Source organism: Schistocerca americana, chromosome 2 (genome assembly GCF_021461395.2).
Source record: "Schistocerca americana isolate TAMUIC-IGC-003095 chromosome 2, iqSchAmer2.1, whole genome shotgun sequence".
Taxonomy (NCBI): Eukaryota; Metazoa; Arthropoda; class Insecta; order Orthoptera; family Acrididae; genus Schistocerca; species Schistocerca americana.
Window position 1 is genome coordinate 338,682,129 of NC_060120.1, and position 18,950 is coordinate 338,701,078.

General features: G+C 39.5%; 1 protein-coding gene and 1 non-coding gene across 2 annotated transcripts in view; one reads left to right on the forward strand and one right to left on the reverse strand.

Annotated features, from left to right (window-relative positions):
* The window catches only part of LOC124595002 (vacuolar protein sorting-associated protein 11 homolog), a 178,968-nt gene that overhangs the window by 61,851 nt on the left and 98,167 nt on the right, over positions 1-18,950 (reverse strand). The window contains exons 9-13 of the mRNA XM_047133548.1: positions 16,423-16,576; positions 4,385-4,531; positions 2,616-2,804; positions 2,403-2,525; positions 1,849-1,965 (exon numbers count right to left, since the gene is read on the reverse strand). Of these exons, the coding sequence (XP_046989504.1) occupies positions 1,849-1,965; positions 2,403-2,525; positions 2,616-2,804; positions 4,385-4,531; positions 16,423-16,576 (730 nt within the window). The remainder of the gene's footprint in view (positions 1-1,848; positions 1,966-2,402; positions 2,526-2,615; positions 2,805-4,384; positions 4,532-16,422; positions 16,577-18,950) is intronic.
* Positions 3,305-3,376, forward strand: Trnav-cac. The gene has a single exon. It is a non-coding gene; the product is annotated as a tRNA-Val (tRNA).

Here is an 18,950-nt window from a genome sequence, read left to right on the forward strand (position 1 = left end):
CGAGTTGGGCCACGGGCGGCCGAGTTGGGCCACGGGCGGCCGAGTTGGGCCACGGGCGGTCGAGAGAGGGCACGGGCGGTCGAGAGAGGGCACGGGCGGTTGAGAGAGGGCACGGGCGGTCGAGAGAGGGCACGGGCGGTCGAGAGAGGGCACGGGCGGTCGAGAGAGGGCACGGGCGGTCGAGAGAGGGCACGGGCGGTCGAGAGAGGGCATGGGCGGTGGAGGGGAGAAGAGTGGTCAAGTGGAGAACAGCTGTGAAGGGATGACAAGGTGTGCAAAGGGGAGAAGGGCAGTGTATTGGGGAGAAGGGCAATGTATTGGGGAGAAGGGCAGTGTATTGGGGAGAAGGGCAGTGTATTGGGGAGAAGGGCAGTGTATTGGGGAGAAGGGCAGTGTAGGGGAGAGTGTCTTCACTCCCTTGTGCTCAAGCTACAGTACTGTGATTCTGACAGAAAGTGAGGCACTGTTTTCTCTCACCAGGACAAATGGAGAATTGGGCTGCTCCTACAGGCATGCTTGGATAGCCAAGGTAGTTAAGGCGATCACTTGTAACAAGCGGGAAATCCAGTTCTGTGTCCTAGCCCGGGTCAAATTCTCATTTGTTCTGAAATATTCTACAGCTAATGCGGGACCATAATGACAACTTGTGAATTGCTTCTTAAGTAAATAATTAACGAACATTTTGAATAAAATTGAGGACATATATGGCTCAGCTGACTGAATACTGTAGTCAACACAGTTATGAACTTGATTTAAAATGAATACTGCAGTGTCACGAAATTCACTCAAATATGATGACAGATTTACAAAAGATCAAAAAAAATATGTCGGTCCTGCCTCGAACTGAAGAATATAAACTATAGCAAGTGCAACTAAATTACATAAAATAGCAGAATACTTTGCATAGTCGCAGATACAATTTTAAGCTTGAGGATCACCAATCCTGAGCATACCCATGCGTTGGATATTGATTAAAGTATCCTAAAACGTAGTCATTTTTAAATTTCTTTGTAGGTATGAAATTGAACCATGTACTTCACAGCGGTTTGCTGTGTCAGAAATCTTGGAGGGACTGGCTGGAGAACAGCAGATATATTTATCTCGTACCGTTCACGAGCACTTGTTAGTCATTTGGTGAACTGTTGTCACTTTCAGTCTCCAATGAAATAACATCATATTCTTCTCCATTTTCTGAGCAGTTAAATTCAATGTCAAACTCAGAATCACTGTAGCCATCAATTTTTGGTAGCACTGCCAAAACAGCAATACAGGACGAAGTCTGAAAGCAGGCGTTTGTTGTCAAGAATCCAAAGCTGCATGCAGTAAATGCAATATCTGGTGGCAATCATCTCAGCAAAAAAGCATGACAGCCAGATTAAAAATATAGGACTGGATGTTCTCTAGCAGCCCAACACTTAACTATCAGCATCAAAACAGATATGAATGAGGTTTTATTTTTTCCGAGTTCTGGTCCCAAGTTGTCTGAATAGATTCAGGATTTTAAGTTTCTGTCAAAATAATAAAAATGAAATAGCTGGGGATTTTATGTCAAGATGTTAGGCACAACTTTTCATACTTTTTCTGATGTAGCCATTGCCAGACTCTGGAAAGTAACTTTTGGTTTTGGAAGGTTGATGTTTGATCTGCTGCAATGCATATGACATCTTGTCAGAAAGACAAACCTGTACTGCAAACTGACTTTATCTATATCTTAATGTAATTTATATGCAGTAAATTCTATTTTTGCAATTCACATTAGGTGGTAAAGCAACACTTGTGACTGACAACTATCACATAAATTTACATTATAAAAAGCACGCACACATAAGTGCGTGCAGAAGTACTCACCTTCACTAAATGTTCAAGAAATTCCACAAGCCTCTCAGAATTATTTAGGAACAGATGAATGAAATCTTCTGGGTTTGCTCGTTCCACGTGCAAAGAAGAAGAACCATCCAACATACTCTAAACAATATCAATCACAATAACTAACAACTAGCAAAACCAAGCATTATTATTGTCATCTGATAATAAAGCATTTGATAAACACTTTTGTATCAAACAATGGGAACTCCAGGTATGAATATCATCAATGTAGGTAAAGACAGAATACTACTTACCATCCACAAGACACATCAAGTTGCAGACAGGCACAATTAAAAGACACTTTTAAATGTGCCTGTCTGCAACTTGACATGTCTACTTCAAGGTAAGTAGCAACCTGTCTTTTTCTACATTGTTGATACTTTTGTGTCAAGCATTTTTCGTATTCACTGCAGAAAATTTTACTTAACATTATTTATAAAATTGTGTGGAATACTTGTAAAATAGAACACACAATCTTCTTGAGACATTGTAATTGATGAACCAGAACTTGGCAATTATAGTATCAGACCATTTACCTGATCAACAAGAGGTTTGTTACTTGGTCTATAATCTGTACACAATCTTTTCAGAAACTGTGTTGCTTCATCTGGAGCATGTTGGATCAAAATATTTCCATATTTCTTCATATTTGATTCAGCCTGAATAAAAGAAAAATTAGAATACATGTGCTTAATTTTTGCTTAGATGTAACAATATAAAATTAAACTAAATCACACTAATTACCCTACCTCTTCAAATTCCAAGCTGCCTATGTATTCCAGTGCTTCTTTATACTTCAGAAGATCTTCTATCTGAATCTTTAAATACCAACTATGCATACCATGTTTTTTTGCTAGCATAAGAGCATCCTCTCTAGATACTTGGCGGCATACTTTAATAGCGATTTCAACATCAAAATCAACTTCACGGTCTTTGGTCTGAAAATATTATAATTTATTTGTGACATTAATTGTGTAGTGTCTCACACTTTACCATAAAACAAACATCACTATTCAAAGACTTTTTCGTGCACTTCTACATGCTAAACTGCAGTGTGGTCTTATATATAAATGGGTCGGTCATAAATCACTTTACAAAATGTTTTCTTCCATCATTTAATTTTCTTTTTAAGTCCAGAGGACTAATATGGCTCTGCAGGTGAAAGAAAGAGGGGGAAGAGAGGGTCTGGAGAAATTTGCAGCCACACACATGGCGTACTATTATCGTCAATTAACTGGCGATACATGTGATGGATTACATTGCCCATCCACTGGAAAATGCAACCTCCACGTGAAAAACCTTGTGTATTTCCTAAAACAGCTTCATTTTAGTGAACTTGGGCTAACGACAAGCTTAAATATGCTCTCTATCTTTGTCTGGATATTGTTATCCAACGAATTTGAGAAGAATATATAAATGAAGTGCTTATATTTACTGAGCAGGGTGGTGCAGTGGTCAGCACACTGGACTCACATTTCGGAGGACGATGGTTCAAACCCATCTCCGACCATCCTGATTTAGGTTTTCCATTATTTCCCTAAATCGTTTCAGGCAAATGCTGGGATGGTTCCTTTGAAAGGGCATGGCCGATTTCCTTCCTAATCCTTTCCTAATCCGAGCTTGTGCTCCGTCTCTAATGACCTTAATGTTGATGGGACGTTAAACACTAATCTCCTACTACTACTACTTATGTTATGCTACTAAAGGACTGCATGCTACGAAAGAAGCACCACCTAGTAAAGGGTTCGCTACAACTTTTCACTACAGCTGCATTTTGTCAGGCATTATACTATGGACAGATATAATTAATAACTCAACATCAGAATGCAAGATGTGCCAACTTATCTTTATTCTATTAATTATTGTACATTCCCCATCAAAGTATACCAACAAGGTAAAAACTAACTGTGGAGTTATCTACCTCTACTGACAACTCCAGTGCAAAACTGTATATTGTTTTGCAATGGCACAACCATCACAAATATTGCACTAGAACCAATAAACACACGCAAAAGACCTGGTTGTTTTAAGTCTTATAATATCACTGACCTCAAGCAGTAACAACACAGTAGGCATTAACATATGAACATTAATTTACTTTCATTGGTGTAACAGACAAGTATAGCTGGAAACCTGCACTAAAAAGCATTTGATAAAACTAATTTTCACTGTTGAAAATATTATTAGCTTCTCAAAGTGGCTGTTATCTAACTAATGTAAGTGTATATATCTGTTATAGTGTTACATTACTTATTTTCAATATTGTTAGAGGTACAGCCCCTTGTATTTAATGGTAAACTCTACACATGACCATTCAATTTAATCACATCCCCCTCTCTCTGCCACCCTATTTGAAAAGGAACAATATTCAAGATTCAAGCTTAAACAAAAATCTTGTAGCTAGTGTAATGTCACTGAAATACGTAACAACAGAGCACTTAAGGCTCTTCATTTTGTGATAGCTGAACTTCTGCATTAGGATGTGCACTTGGTAGAAGAACTTCGTCATTGAACTTACCATGATAAATTCCTTAAGTTTTTCTGTATTATTCAATTTTGTGTAACAGTTGAGTAATAATGTTGTATGATCCTCAGTTGCAAGACCTTGTTTATGCAGAGCTTGCAGATACGTTGTTAATTTATCAATATGCTGAGAATCCAGAAACTGAAATCAAAACAGAAAGCAGAAGCATTCATACACTGATTAGAACCAGTAAAAATAATTTAAAAAAATATTTATTTGGTCTCTCTGTCATGCGATTCGGTTACGGCAAAATACATTTAGCAATAACTGCTCATTAAAAATACATTTTAAAATAATTAAGACATTCACAATGCATAAATTTATCATGAAACTACAGCAAGAATCTGGTAAATAACTGTCAGATTTTGTAGAAACTATAGTGATGTCAAGAGGCAGGAGGTTCACTGTTTTGGTGGTCCTCTTGATCTTCATACAACTGATTTAGAATTTCTTCCAAAAATTTAGCCAGGATGGTTGGCTGAGGGGTTAAGGGACTAAACAACTAGATCATCAGTCTCTCAATTAAGGGGTAGTCCACTTGGAGTTTGTGAGATGAGCCATAAATTTGACTGAATTGTCATACTGCGGCAAAAATGGGTTGAGGAGATTGAGGGACTAAATAACAAGGTCATCAGTCTCTTGCTGAATAGGGAGTCCATCTAGAGTTAGTGGAATGAGCCATAAAATTGAATTAATTGTGATAGTTTGTAGGAGTGGTAAAATTGAGATATTGAAAGCAATATTGGTGCCAAGAATAAGAAACAACTGAATGAGAGATAAAAGCATATAGGCAGGGCCAATCTACAGGCCAGAGAGCAGACAATATCCCCCACCCCACACCCCTTCCTCCGGACTCATCTGTGGCTAGACCAGGGCTGGCCAGAAATTCTGCACGCGTGCGATGCTCCTGCACATGTGCAACTTCCGGGTCACAGCGTGCACACCGCAGCCATCACCGTTCATGTAGTGCATGTTTCTACGCACAGATGTTGCTTTATCCACTTGCTGGGATACTCTGTACCGGCACATTCTAGTGCTCTTCCCACAGCTTGCAAGCCAGCCATGGGAAGGTATTTTGCGTATTAAACATTTAAAATACTGTCACAGTCTACTCATTGAGACGTCTACTTTTATGTTAACAGTTTAACCCAGTAAGACAAGTAATACAGTTAACAACCGTGGATTTTTATTAAGGCAGCTTGACTGACGGCACATAAATACGCGTAATGTTTTTGATCTAGTATTTAAAAAAAGAAAGCACTTAGCGACTTCCAACGAACCTTAATCATGATTTCAAATAACATTAAACCAATGCAAGGTTTCCTATAACTAACTCTCGGTGCCCTCAGTTACAGCCACATAATTTCTGTCTCACTGACCTCTGAACAGAATGACAACCGCAGACCTCTCGATGATCACCTGTACCATTGTTGCTATATCTTTCATCAGTTCCGTCCGAAATCTGCATAATAATCGACAATTAGATGAATGTTTCATTTTATCAACTTCAGCTGAGCATAGCCCTTCACACATTTTAAAAAAAAAAAGCCTAAATGTAAGTGTACAACAATCTGTTTGATGACCAATTTTCCTGATAATAATGTAACATGGAGCAGAATGAGGCAATAATGCGCAGTTAGTAAACAATAATTTTTAATTATGAAAGGAATAAATCCAAATACGTTTATCGCTGGTTATGAGAAATGATATAGTTAATATCGGGCACAAAAGCACGGCTCACTGACAAACGCAAGCAGTTGCGGGAGATTTTCATCACTGATGCTTGATCGAATTGACTGAGAACAGATCTACTGTCCTTTGCTTTTTCACAGTACCTGCCATTTCTCAGTACTTCTCTGTTAAGGTTACGGTCACCAGGGGTAAACGAGACTGGGTATATTGCGCTCTTGCTTGTACCACATAAACAGGGAAGAGGAGCCACCGCCGTTCATTTAGGACACATGTCGAATAACAGATGTTGCTGTCGCACATGTGCAGCACTTCCGCACGTCTGCACACTGTGCAGTGTTTGGCCGGCCCTGGGCTAGACACATCTCCCCCATATCCAACTGCTGTTGATCCGATGCAGGGATAACACAGTAACTGAATGAATAATTCCTTCACAACAGGTGGAGAACAAGCATAACAGTAAAAATGGAAAGGCTAAAAACCTCATGAACATCAGTAAAACCAACAATCACAAAAAGGAAGTGCAAAATAATCAGAGTGGTAAGTGAGTGGATGTAGTCGAGTGTTTCCCTGGGCTCAGTATATGATGGGAGACACCCTCCCACAAATGTCCAACCCCCAATGTTACAGATGGGAATAGAAGCCACTCTTTTGGAGGGAGCATGATCACTTGTTCAACTGTTCTTTTGACATCAGCTAGTATCAAGGATGAGAAAGCCTTGAAGTTTGTCCCTCATCAAAGTGCTATATAAAAGGGCAATCCTAAAAATGTAAAATATGCTGCAGCAGAAAAAAAGGCTAACTGCATCTAGAAATAATTAAAAACAGAGTGAAAGAGAAATGACTAGGGCAGCTGGCTCAGGAAACAGGGTTGAGGACGCATTGGGCATAGCACGTGGAAGGAGATTCCCGAACCCCAACCGAGCCACCCCATCTTGAATGCAGTTTAAAACATCAGTTCTCAGAATAGAAATCTCTTTCTCAGAGGAAATAAAGAACCAGTTCACCTCTCTGTACATTGTCTGCCAATATTAGTGGCAAAGAATTTGCAAGACCATGCTTGAAATCGAGAGCCAGGAGGAGGGAGCATTTGACATGGATTGAGCTACTGTCTGTAAGGTTCTGCAACCACAATGTGGGGTAGATCGTTGCATAGGGTAAAGCTGTGGGTTAACTTAGTTTGACTGATGTTGGGATGATGCAGGATAGCGGATTCCTTCTGGGAAGAACAGGAGGAGAAGGGATGTGCAGTGTAGGCTCCTCGATAGAGTGGGGTTTATGAGAGTTGTTCCACCTCCAACTGAGTAGGGATCTTATCTGCACTCTTCAATCCATGCCTGGGATCATAAAAGTGAATGAGTAGTTGCTTCTCTCTCCACACAGGCAGCCAATTTATTTCCTGAGATACCCACTTGACTTGGGCCCCACATAAAGACTACCGAGCTGGTAGTACGACTGAAGTAAGAGGAAATATCGTGGATAGCAGATATTATAGGGTGAAAAGAGTAACACTAATTAATAGCCTGGAGACTACTCATAAGTCACTGCAAATTAATGTATGTTTGAGGGAGTTGTGTACAGTAAAACTATGCCTCTGTCTGGTAACGACTTATCTCCATACAAAAACAGTACGTGTTTTGACACAAATGCTGTTTCTGACTGAAGGGAGTTGTAAAAACACGACATGTTCTGCTCGTGGCTTTAGAGTTGCCAGTGCAAGTAAATAAAATGTTGTGTGACTAGGGCCTCCTGTGGGGTAGACAGATCGCCAGGTGAAAATCTTTCGATTTGACGCCACTTCGGAGGCTTGCGCGTGGTTGGGGACGAAATGATGATGATGATGATTAGGACAACACAACACCCAGTCCCTGAGCAGAGAAAATCTCTGACCCAGCCGCGAATTGAACCCGGGTCTTGACATTCTGTCGCGCTGACCACTCAGCTAACGGGGGCAGACATCGGTGTAAGTGATCTCAGCACTCTGATACAGATGCTGAAAGATCATGGGGGCAACTGAAACTTTATGTCTTTGACATAGATTGGTCCTAATTCATGGTCCAGATGCGTGGAAATACTTGGAGAGTGTTTGGGAACACATGGAGAGCAACATAATAAGGAACGTTGGCGGATGGTCTGGAGAGGGTCTCGAGATGCACTCCTGTAGGAAAATCCTTCCCAGGGTGAGCGTCTGGGGGATAAGCACCCCCTGTATGAAGAAAGAATTTGATAAGTCGGAAACTGGTTGATTAGGAAAGTGTTGTATGGTGATTCCGTAAGAGAGCAAGAGTTGGTTCCATTACAACTGAAGAGGTAAGACCCCAACTTTGGCGAGGAGACACTCTATGGGAATAGTCCAGAAGACAACAGTGGCTAATCTTACTCCATGATGATGTACTAAATAATTTAAAAGCCAAAGGTGCTGCTGAGACATTAATCTGCAAACCATGACCGAGCTGGGATGACAACAGCAGATGATAAATATAGAGTAGAGTAGCACGATCAACATCCCGAGAGGTGTGGGCAAGGAAGCAGAAAGCATTAAGCTTCACCATGCAGTTAGTCTTAAGTTGATGAATATGGGCAGAGATGTTTTTATCAAATACAAGTCTCAAAAACCTGGACTATGCAACAACGTCAAAGCTCTGAATATCCTAGTGGACAGGCTACAATGACGGAAATACACGACTTATGTTTTTGTGGGAGGATCTGGAAGCCATGGGAAATTGTCCAAGCAGATGTCCTTTGAATGACTCCTTGGAATGGGCATTAAATTTAAGGCTACACCAAACAAAAATGTCACAGACATACAGCACAGGAGTAAATCGGTAGGGAGCCTTAAAGTCCTAGTCGTGGAGCATAAGTAAAACATGATGGCATCAAGCAGTGAAACATGCCTTATGCAGGTGAAAAAGACTGCAATGAAATTTGGCATTTAGAAAAAATCTGTTGCATTGTTGTTTCCAGGCTAAAAGATGGTCAACTGCGGACTGCCCCTCCTGGGTATCACTACGATAGGGTAACAAAAGGCCCCGTGATTCAAGAGCCCAGCATATTTGTCAGGCTACGATCCTTCCAATTTGCATAGCATATTAGAGAGACTACTCTGTTGGTCACTGTCAATGGACACAGGGTTTTTGTCTGGTTTAAGGATCAGGATGATGCCACTATACCTCCACTGTGAAGGGACACACCTTGTAGCCTAATGCAGTAGAAGACACTGGGTACATGGAGTCCATCAGTCGCACTCAGATTATGATCATCTGAGTATGAAACGAACCAGAGCCTGGAGCGATATCATGTGACATGTCGAGAGCATAGAGCAATTCCTAGACAGTGAAAGTTTAACACATAACTCAGGATTATAGAGGGAAGTTCAAATGGTAGTCAGCTAAGAAGAGGACACTGACATTATAGCAAAATACGTCATGATGAACAGCATGAACTAATGCATCAGTAGAAATATTGCTGTGAAGGAGGAGAACCAGAAAAGCTGTTGATCTTCGGTGGCCCGGTAGACTACAGAGCTTAGACCACACCTTGGACGAAGAAGCATACATCCACGAGGAGATGAAGCCCTTCCAGGATTCCTTCCTTCCTTCCATCCTGTGTTTAATCAGGCAGTGAGCTTTCACCCAGAGATAAAAATATGAGGGTGGTACATGAAAGATGTTGCTTGAGATATTGCAGATCCATTTGATGGTCCTGAATAGCTGTTGTAACATCTTTGGTCCACTATGGTACTAGCTGCTGGTGGATGGGGGTCCATAACAGGTGATAGCAGTTACAACAGCACATTGTGGTCACTGGGAGATGTCACTGACAATCTTGTTGATACAGTCTGATGGAATGGGGATGAAGGATGATGGCAGAGGTATAAAATTGTTAGTTGGCCGTTTTGGAGAGCCCAATGTATCAAATGGTTCATTGGGTGGTGACAAAGAAATGAAAGGATAAATGTAAAGTGATGTCACAAAGGTCATTGTATAGTGACTAAGCTACAATTTAGGAAGTAAGGGATCACAAGACCGATGTCCAGAAAGGTGGCAGGGGGTGGCAGTAAATTGCTGCCAAACCGTTTTGGTGAAATTTTCCATACTTGTATATTTATTGTTACAGGGATTTATTTCACAAAACGTATGACAGTAAAAATTTTAATTGACAAAACAATTGCTTAAAAACACTCACAAATCTCGTCTTGACCTTTGTGTCACATGTGAAATTATTTATATTAATCATTTTTCAATGTAAATTACGTGAAACACCAATCATAACAATACTATAAGTATCATTTGCTGTCATAGAATCAATATATAAGTCAGTGTTAGGCCAGAGCAATGCAGTTGTTACTCAGTTGTTGTTGATTTGTTGTACAGCAGCAGTTGTGGTCTATATGAGGGATGTTGGAAGTGAAAGCTGTTAATAAACAAGGAAATTGCTTAACTTGGATGTCAAGAAACTTCCTGGCAGATTAAAACTGTGTGCCCGATCGAGACTCGAACTCGGGACCTTTGCCTTTCGCGGGCAAGTGCTCTACCAACTGAGCTACCGAAGCATGACTCACGCCCGGTACTCACAGCTTTACTTCTGCCAGTACCTCGTCTCCTACCTTCCAAACTTTTCATATCAGCGCACACTCCGCTGCAGAGTGAAAATCTCATTCTTGTATGTCAAGATTTATTCAAAAACTATGAAATCTTTTCCACATCATATATATATAATTATCTAAAGAAAAATCCAGGACTTTCAATGTGAAAAAGAATTAAGAATTATCACAAACAACAACCAGAATCAGCATCAATCTTTCTGAGTTAAGTATATGAAAAGCATGTTACATTTCCTGCTACAAAACTCCTAGGTATTGCAATAACCTATTTTGGTTACTTGAGGAAACAGCAACTTATTACTAAAAAAGTTTGAGTCTTTTTTGTATATTTTGAAGGCATAAGTGTTGCAATACATTTAAGTAACAGGCCTCAATACAGTGCCCACAATGGCGAGTGTTCATCAGACACACGTATATCATCGGGAGAGCCCCAAAGAAGAGTTATGGGGGCATTCTCATTCTCTACACACATAAACAATCTGCTCGACTCATTGAGCACCAATTTCTGGTCATTTGCTGATGATGCTGTGATGTTTGGAAGGTTTTGTCATTGAGTGACTGTAGGAGGGTACAAGACGACTTAGACAGAATTTCTAAGTGGTGAAATGAGTGGCAGCTAGCTCGAAATATAGAAAAGTGTAAGTTAATGCAGATACGTAGGAAAAACAATCCTGTAATGCTCGAATACAGCATTAGTAGTGTGCTGCTTGATACAGTCGCATCAATGAAATATCTAGGCGTAATGTCGTAAAGCAATATGAAATAGAATGAGTACATCGGGTTGAGAAGGTGAATACTTGACTTCGTTTTTCTGGGAGAATTTTGGGAAAGTGTAGGTTGCCTATGAAGGACATGGCATATAGCATGCTAGTGTGAACCATTCTTGAGTACTGACCTACTGTTTGGGATCCCTACCAGGTTGGATTAAAGGAAACCATTGAAGCAATTCAGAGGTTGTTACCAGTAGGTTTGACACCACGCAAGTTTAGAGAGATGCTTCATGAACTCAAAAGGGAATCCCTGAAGGGAAGACAAAGCTCTTTTCACAAGGCACTATTGTGGAAATTTAGAGAATTGGCAGTTGAAGCCAACTTAATACGGTTCTACTCCCACCGATGTACATTCTGCCTAAGGACCATGAAGCTAAAATAAGAGAAATTAGGGCTCGTAAAAAGGTTTATAAACAGTCGTTTTCCCCTTACTCTACCTGCAAGTGGAACTTGAAATGAAATGACTGGTAGCGGTATGTTGTACCTCCACCATGCACCATACTTATATAACCTTTTTACAGAGGAGATGATCATTCACTTTACCAAAGTGATACGTTACATTAAAAAACATTTTTGATACTATCTACAAATGAACAACAGCTAAATAGCTACAAAGGATACTGCGTCAGTTTGGGTGCAAATCAGCAGCTGAGGGGAGTAAGTTTCTCAAGTCCACTTGATTTAGATTTTGACTCATAGTGTGACCAATAAGGGCAAGTTCTTGGAGCCATAATTATCTACATTGAAGCTCAAGTTTGTCTGAAGAGACTGCCAGAACCTCACAGGCACTGGCTGATAGCTTTGGTCCCTTAACTGCATGAGATGTCTGCCATGATGCCAACTACTCTCAGAATGAGGGTTCTCCAAAGGGTAGCCACCCGGCCAGGGCAATGCCCATCTAGTTTTATGGCCATTGCCCGGAGTCCAGTTCCCAAGACAGACATGCACCTACTCTTCAGAATGAGTGAGTATGTAACTGCTCGGACTGTGCATTCCTCGTATAGTCAAGAGGCCATCACAGTTTGGGTGCATGAGGACCCTCCACATGGACTGGTCACATTAATAGTTCACACTGTTTAATGATGATGAGTTTGCAGAATGAGTTCCCACACAACTTTACTTGTTTCAAGACTGCTGGAAGAAACTGATGTCTACACTTCAGTATACTTTAACAGTATATTTTTTGTAGTGTAGAATATAAAGAAACATTTCTATAATGGAAAGCAGACTTGGATGAGAACACAATAATACCACTATTGAGTTTCAAAATTGAAACTCAACTTGGTGGAAAATGTAATGCAAATATGGAAAGGAGTCAAGACATTAATTGGACATGCACCATTGCATCATGGAAGCTGATCAACGTATCTTTTTAATAGTGAAATCAGTATCCCAACAAAAAATGCTACTCCTTTTCTTTTACACCTGTCTCTTCAAAAATGCTGCATTCTGGACGGAGAGGGGGGGGGGGTAGGGTTGTAAGACACAATATGAGATAGCTGCAAGGTGTCTATTTTGCAAATATCAGTTCAAATTTGAGGGATTTCCTGTTTACAAATACCGACATAGAATTAGTAGAGTTACAAAATTGCTGACACATTTGTATTCCTATCACTGGTGCAATCGCAGGTAATGTGAAATTTATCTACACTTTGTAATTCATTTATCAAAAAGTTGATCCAGATCGTGTTCTTAATACATTGCTATTTTAATGTGTATAATTTTGCTTTCACAAGGATTGATTCTTGGAGACTCCATTTGTGAACTGGCCACCTTGGAGAGTTCTATTTTTATCCTGTTTCTGCATGTCACTCGTACACTGAAGGTAACCATAAAGATGTTTTCCTATTGTTATAGGATTCAGTCTCCTGATATTTTCTTCACATCACTCCTCCTCACTACTGAGTGGGCTAACATAATTGTCTGTATAGTGATTCTTTTTGTTTACTGTATATGATGACTAATGGAAGACTTGCTGTTTAATGCTTCTTGAGGTAATAAGGAATTAGGAGCACTTGAAATTTATTAGCTCAAATATTAGTTTAAGTCTACTTAGCATTCAGACAGTAATCAATAAATTTGCATTGCTGCATGGAGATTGTTACCTGTCTGGTTTTATAAATGCTCAGTCTCATTTCAACTGTACAACTGCTTTGTGCGGGTCCACTAATAACATTGTCCAAAGAGGGGAGGTTGCTATAACTGTTATAATCGCTTACAATTTCCATGGCATCTGCTGTTATGGAGTGTGTTGAATATTGGTCTGGTATCAGCTGTAGACCAGTTACTAAACTGTTAGAGGTATTATTGTGCTCTCATTCAAGTCTGCTTTCCATTGTAGAAAATGTTTTTTTTTTTTTTTACTTTCTGCACTATACTGTTAAAATATACTTAAGTGTAGACATCAATTTCCTGCAACAGTTTTGACATGAGTAAAAGTTGTGACGGAACTCATTCTGCAAACTCTGCAAAATCGACATTACACAGAGTGCCATGTATTACTAATGTTTTTCCCATTGCTAGGTAAAGTTTATGGGACTAGAGTTGGATAAAGGGATAAGAGGACAGGAAATCGTAGGCACTGACATAAAATTATTTATTTGGAACAGTTTTAAGAAACTAAAAATTTTATCCTTCTTCCCATTTTTAACGGAAAAAAGGATCATCAAATGCCAATATTGCTTCAGAGTGCACATTCTTTATGTTTGCTTATATAAATCACGACTGTGCCAAGGGAAAATTTTAATTTGGAAACAATCCTCAGGATCAGAACAATACAGAATCTTAAGACAGTCATTACCTTCACTAACTTCAAAAAACCCTATGACTCCATAGAGAGGTTGTATTCCTAGCACTAGAAGAAGTGGATATTGACAAAACCACCAGATAATTTGTTGAACAAATACTTACAGACATGACTTCAAAACTTAAATTCCTAGAAGTTTCTGAAAACTTCAAAACTAACACAGGCGTTCAGCAAGGTGATGGGCTCTCACTGATTCTCTTAAATTTGGTATTAGACAAGGTCATCAGAAAGTGGGATAAAGCACTACAAGGGAAAAACATAGAAGAAATCCATCTGAGATAAGGAAGAGTCCAAGTGAAATGTCCCACTTCTGTCGGTGATATTACAATAACTTCTATGGGGGAGGGGAAGGGGGGTTAAGGACAGAAATGCTTCACAAAATTGCACCTAAAACGAGACAACAAATATCATATGAGAAAATGGAGTATGGTGAATATAAGAACAACAAAGAAAAAATGTACAAAGAATTGATATGTCCAAATATTTAGTAGAATGGACACAATAAAATGAATCAGGTTACATCACAAGTATATTTAAAAATGAAATTAGCATACAAATACATCCAAAACTAATGTAATAAATGATCAGTATTGTCCCAGGCAAAAATTAGACATTACACAACAGTATATGGATCAGCACTACATGGATTCAGCCTTACACCAAATGAAAGAGGTGAGAAAGAATGATTGAAAATAAGAGAATGAAAAATACCCAAAACCAGTTTAGACAGAAGAACAAAGATAACAAAAAACTTAAACAGTCACAGGTACAATAAGATAGAAGAGATTTTACAGCCATTTTCACAAAATGAATGACAGTAGGCTACCAAACAAAATGATCAATTTCATTTCCAAATTATAAAACTCCATGGGATGGTTGGGAGACACAAGAAGGGATCTGAGAAAACTTAACATCACAGATGGAACCATACAGGACTGGGAAAATTTCAGGATATTGATCAATAATGCAAAATTCCCTATCCAGCAATAGATAACACAACATAGGAGGGTGATTTCAAATGAACAGGGGCAGGCCATCAGTAAATGCCTGAGGAAGTTCTGGAAAGACAAGATGAAAAAGACTGAATCTTTACCTTAGGTCATAAGTGGTCTAAAACCGGCCAAATTCCATAATTTGAAGATAATAGTAATGATGATGATGATAAAAATAAAGAAACAGGTCTCCAACATTGATGGTAATTGGGTTATATAAAAAATATGTTCCTATTTCATTAGTGTCACTGGTGCCAGAGGGATAAATTATATTTTATTCCGGAACAAATCTTCCACTCTCCAGCAGAGCATGTGCTGTTCTCCAAATTGCCTGGCATAGTAATACTGTGTGCCAGACCTGAGCCCATACTTGGAACATTGTCTTTAGCTTACAGTGTTCTTGCCATCCAAGTTATCCAGGCATGACACACAGTTCACCTTCACCGTTCTACTTCTGGCAATACCCCATCTCCTACCTTCAAACTTCACAGAGGTTCTCCTACATACCTTGTAGGACTAGCACTCCTTGAGGATATGTTGCTGCAGAGAAATGCCCTAGCCACACCCCGGGGGAGTGTTTCCCAAATTGTGTTCCACAAACACAACGGAAGTGAATAAGTGCTTCATAAAAAGCTATTAGTTCCATAGTGTTTTTTTCTGACACTTTGAAGATACTAATTACTTCTTCAAAATTTCGTTATGATTTGTGTGTGACTTTTAAAATTTCATTACGGTTTGTGTGTGATTAGTTATGACATAAAATTGAAGTAATCACTAAATAAAACAAATTTTCTCATTTTTAAAAACTGTATTAACCTTCAACATAAACAAGATGTTCCACCAAAGTATCAAGATTCTCAAAATGTTCAATCAGAAAAAAGTTTGGGAACTTCTGCCCTAGGGGTTTGTTCCCAGAATGGAGTGTGCACTGCTTTCGAAACTACCTGCCACATTAACACTGTGTGCCAGGCTCATACTCAAATCCAGAATCTTGCCTTGTCCAGTCAATGCTCTTGCCACTGAGATATCTGAGCACTACTCATGAGATGTCCTCACAGCTTCACTTCTGCCAGCAAATATTAATTACTTTCCAAAATTCCAAGACAAAATGGTCTACTGCGTACCTTGCACTAGTACTTATGGGAATAAAATAAGCTAAAATATAAAGTTACCTTTCTTATAACATAGGAAGGTTCTAGTTTCCCAATGGTTTTAATATATTGCTCAATGGCAGCATTATGGTCTCCCTTAGCATACAGATGATCTCCATATTGTCTGAAGATATCTACTAAGCCTTCTGAATCGTACTGCTGACTTTTTGCAATTCTGTAAAAGAAATGAAAACACTAAAAATAAAAATAAATTTCTGGGGATAGAAACAATAAATAAAACTATAAATCTTGTATTTCACTGTCCACTAGGCTAACTGAACAAGATATCACACTCATCATACCTATCCCAAAATTATTAATGACAAGCAAGCTCCTGAAAAAAGTTGTGTAATGCCCTGTCTCCGACAGTTAACTCTTGTGCTCAAGGTGGACTTAACGTAGGTATTTCATTCTGAAATGTGAATGCTGCCTCATAGCATCACAAACACACATGATACACTGCAAAGAATTTGAAAGATTGCTTTTCACTGCTTCAGATGATAGGAGATTGTTATGGACACCAGTTTCTCGTGGACCTATTACACTAAAACATAGGTTTGTCCCTTGCAAATATGCAACAGAAAATCTGGGACAAAACATAATTTAATTACATCAGCTCCATGGAAAGTAGGAAGATTACAGCTGCAGATCTTTTTGACATCAAGATTGTAAAGAACAGAGCCTTAAACCTGTTGCTCATAGAATGGGAAGGTAATTAACAGTGGCCTTTCTGAAGAAATCATTTTGGTGAGCACCTGAAATAATTTGACGATTGTCGGATAGAGGTTTGGAATCTGTTTACCCTGACTGAAGTCCAGTGTGTTAACCACTACACCACCCTGCTTTGCAAAATCAAATGTGTAGACAGTCCTAAGCATATGGAAACAAAATACGGCTTATGTAAATAATTTAGGAGTAAAGAGACCACTCACTGAATAGCAGAAGTGTCAAGTCAGTGACAGGCACACACCAATACACAGAGAGTAAGAAACATTTTCTCACTTTCTAACTTTCAGTATTGAGCTGCTCGGCTCAATGTACTCAATTTCAGTGGCTGCTTCACAACCATTGTCATCTGGCCCCTTAATCCCCAGCCCTAGATTTCCTGAACTACACAGATGGGAGTTCTCCTTGCGACACATCCTTTTTCCCGTAATCCTCCTTGACTCTATCTCAGCTAAGACCTTATACCAACACTTCCTTCTCCAAAGTCTTCCCTTCCTCTTTTCTGTCACTCCCTCCAAAACCACCCCCATGTCAAGGTTATCATGCACCGCATGCACTCGCCTGTTCTAGTGCCTATATGTCAGATGCCTATCACATGCTACTCCTGCCTCTCCCTCCAAAACCACCCCCATGTCAAGGTTATCATGCACCGCATGCACTCACCTGCTCTAGTGCCTATATGTCAGATGCCTATCCCATGCTACTCCTGCCTCTCCCTCCTGCATTCCTGTCTTGTATACCCGCTGGCTTCCTCTGAGCAATCTGCCACAATTCCCCTATACTCCCTCCCCCTCCCTGCCTCTTTTTTCCCTTCATTCACGACACCTGACACAACCCCTCACCCCAGTCTACATGCCAAATTAAAAAAAGTTCACATGAAAGCTAGCAAATTTTTCACTTGTGTTTGTGTGTCTTACAATGACTCAACACCTATTCTACCAAGCGAGTTGTTACTTTTATTCCTAAGTTATTTATAACCAATAAGATTTATAACTATGGATTTTCAAATCATTTTATAAACTAGATCAATGATCAGTCAGGCAGATCTTGAATACCACTATCGACTGAGAGTCAAAACCCTGTATAGCACTGGATCTGATTGATGCAAAATGTAATATGACAACTCCTATTCATAACACTATAGTAGATAGTGTCTCACACTATCTAACATTGTAAAAATGATGATCCCAAATTTATTAGTTGGCTATCTCTTGAAAACTGGTGGCACATTAGAAAGTTTTGTTGGAAAATTGTGTCTGTTCTGTGACTGCCAACTACCACACAAATAAATCAAAAATAATTTAATATGTGTAATTAAACAAAATTCCATATAATGTGGAACTATGGAATCCTTAAAAAATCATCCGAGTCTGTGAAAGTTTCAAGTAATTTTGTATAACCATAAAGGTACTAAACATAAAGAATATATAGCTCCTTTATGAAAAACAGAGCTTTTGAGACACCTTTGACAGTATTCCTTGCAATCTGGTCCTCTGTGCATGAAGGTTATCAAGCGTTTTTTTTATGAGTTTGGTTGGATGGCACAAGGACAACACATGAGTATCCACATAAACTCAATGGATGATACTATAAGAGGGTGATCACATGGATGGATGCTTTTAAAATTCTGAGATTCAACGATGGAAGTTCCTGGAGGGAACTGAGAGATGCCAATCAAAACTGCACATCGAACTTTGTTTAAAATAGTTCCAACCTCCCTCAAACGATGATCTTCCTCCTCTTCCACCCAGTCATCCACTGGCAATCTTTCAGGAAATCCCAACTTCTAACTCAGGCTCAGCTACCTTTCCTAGATCCCTCCC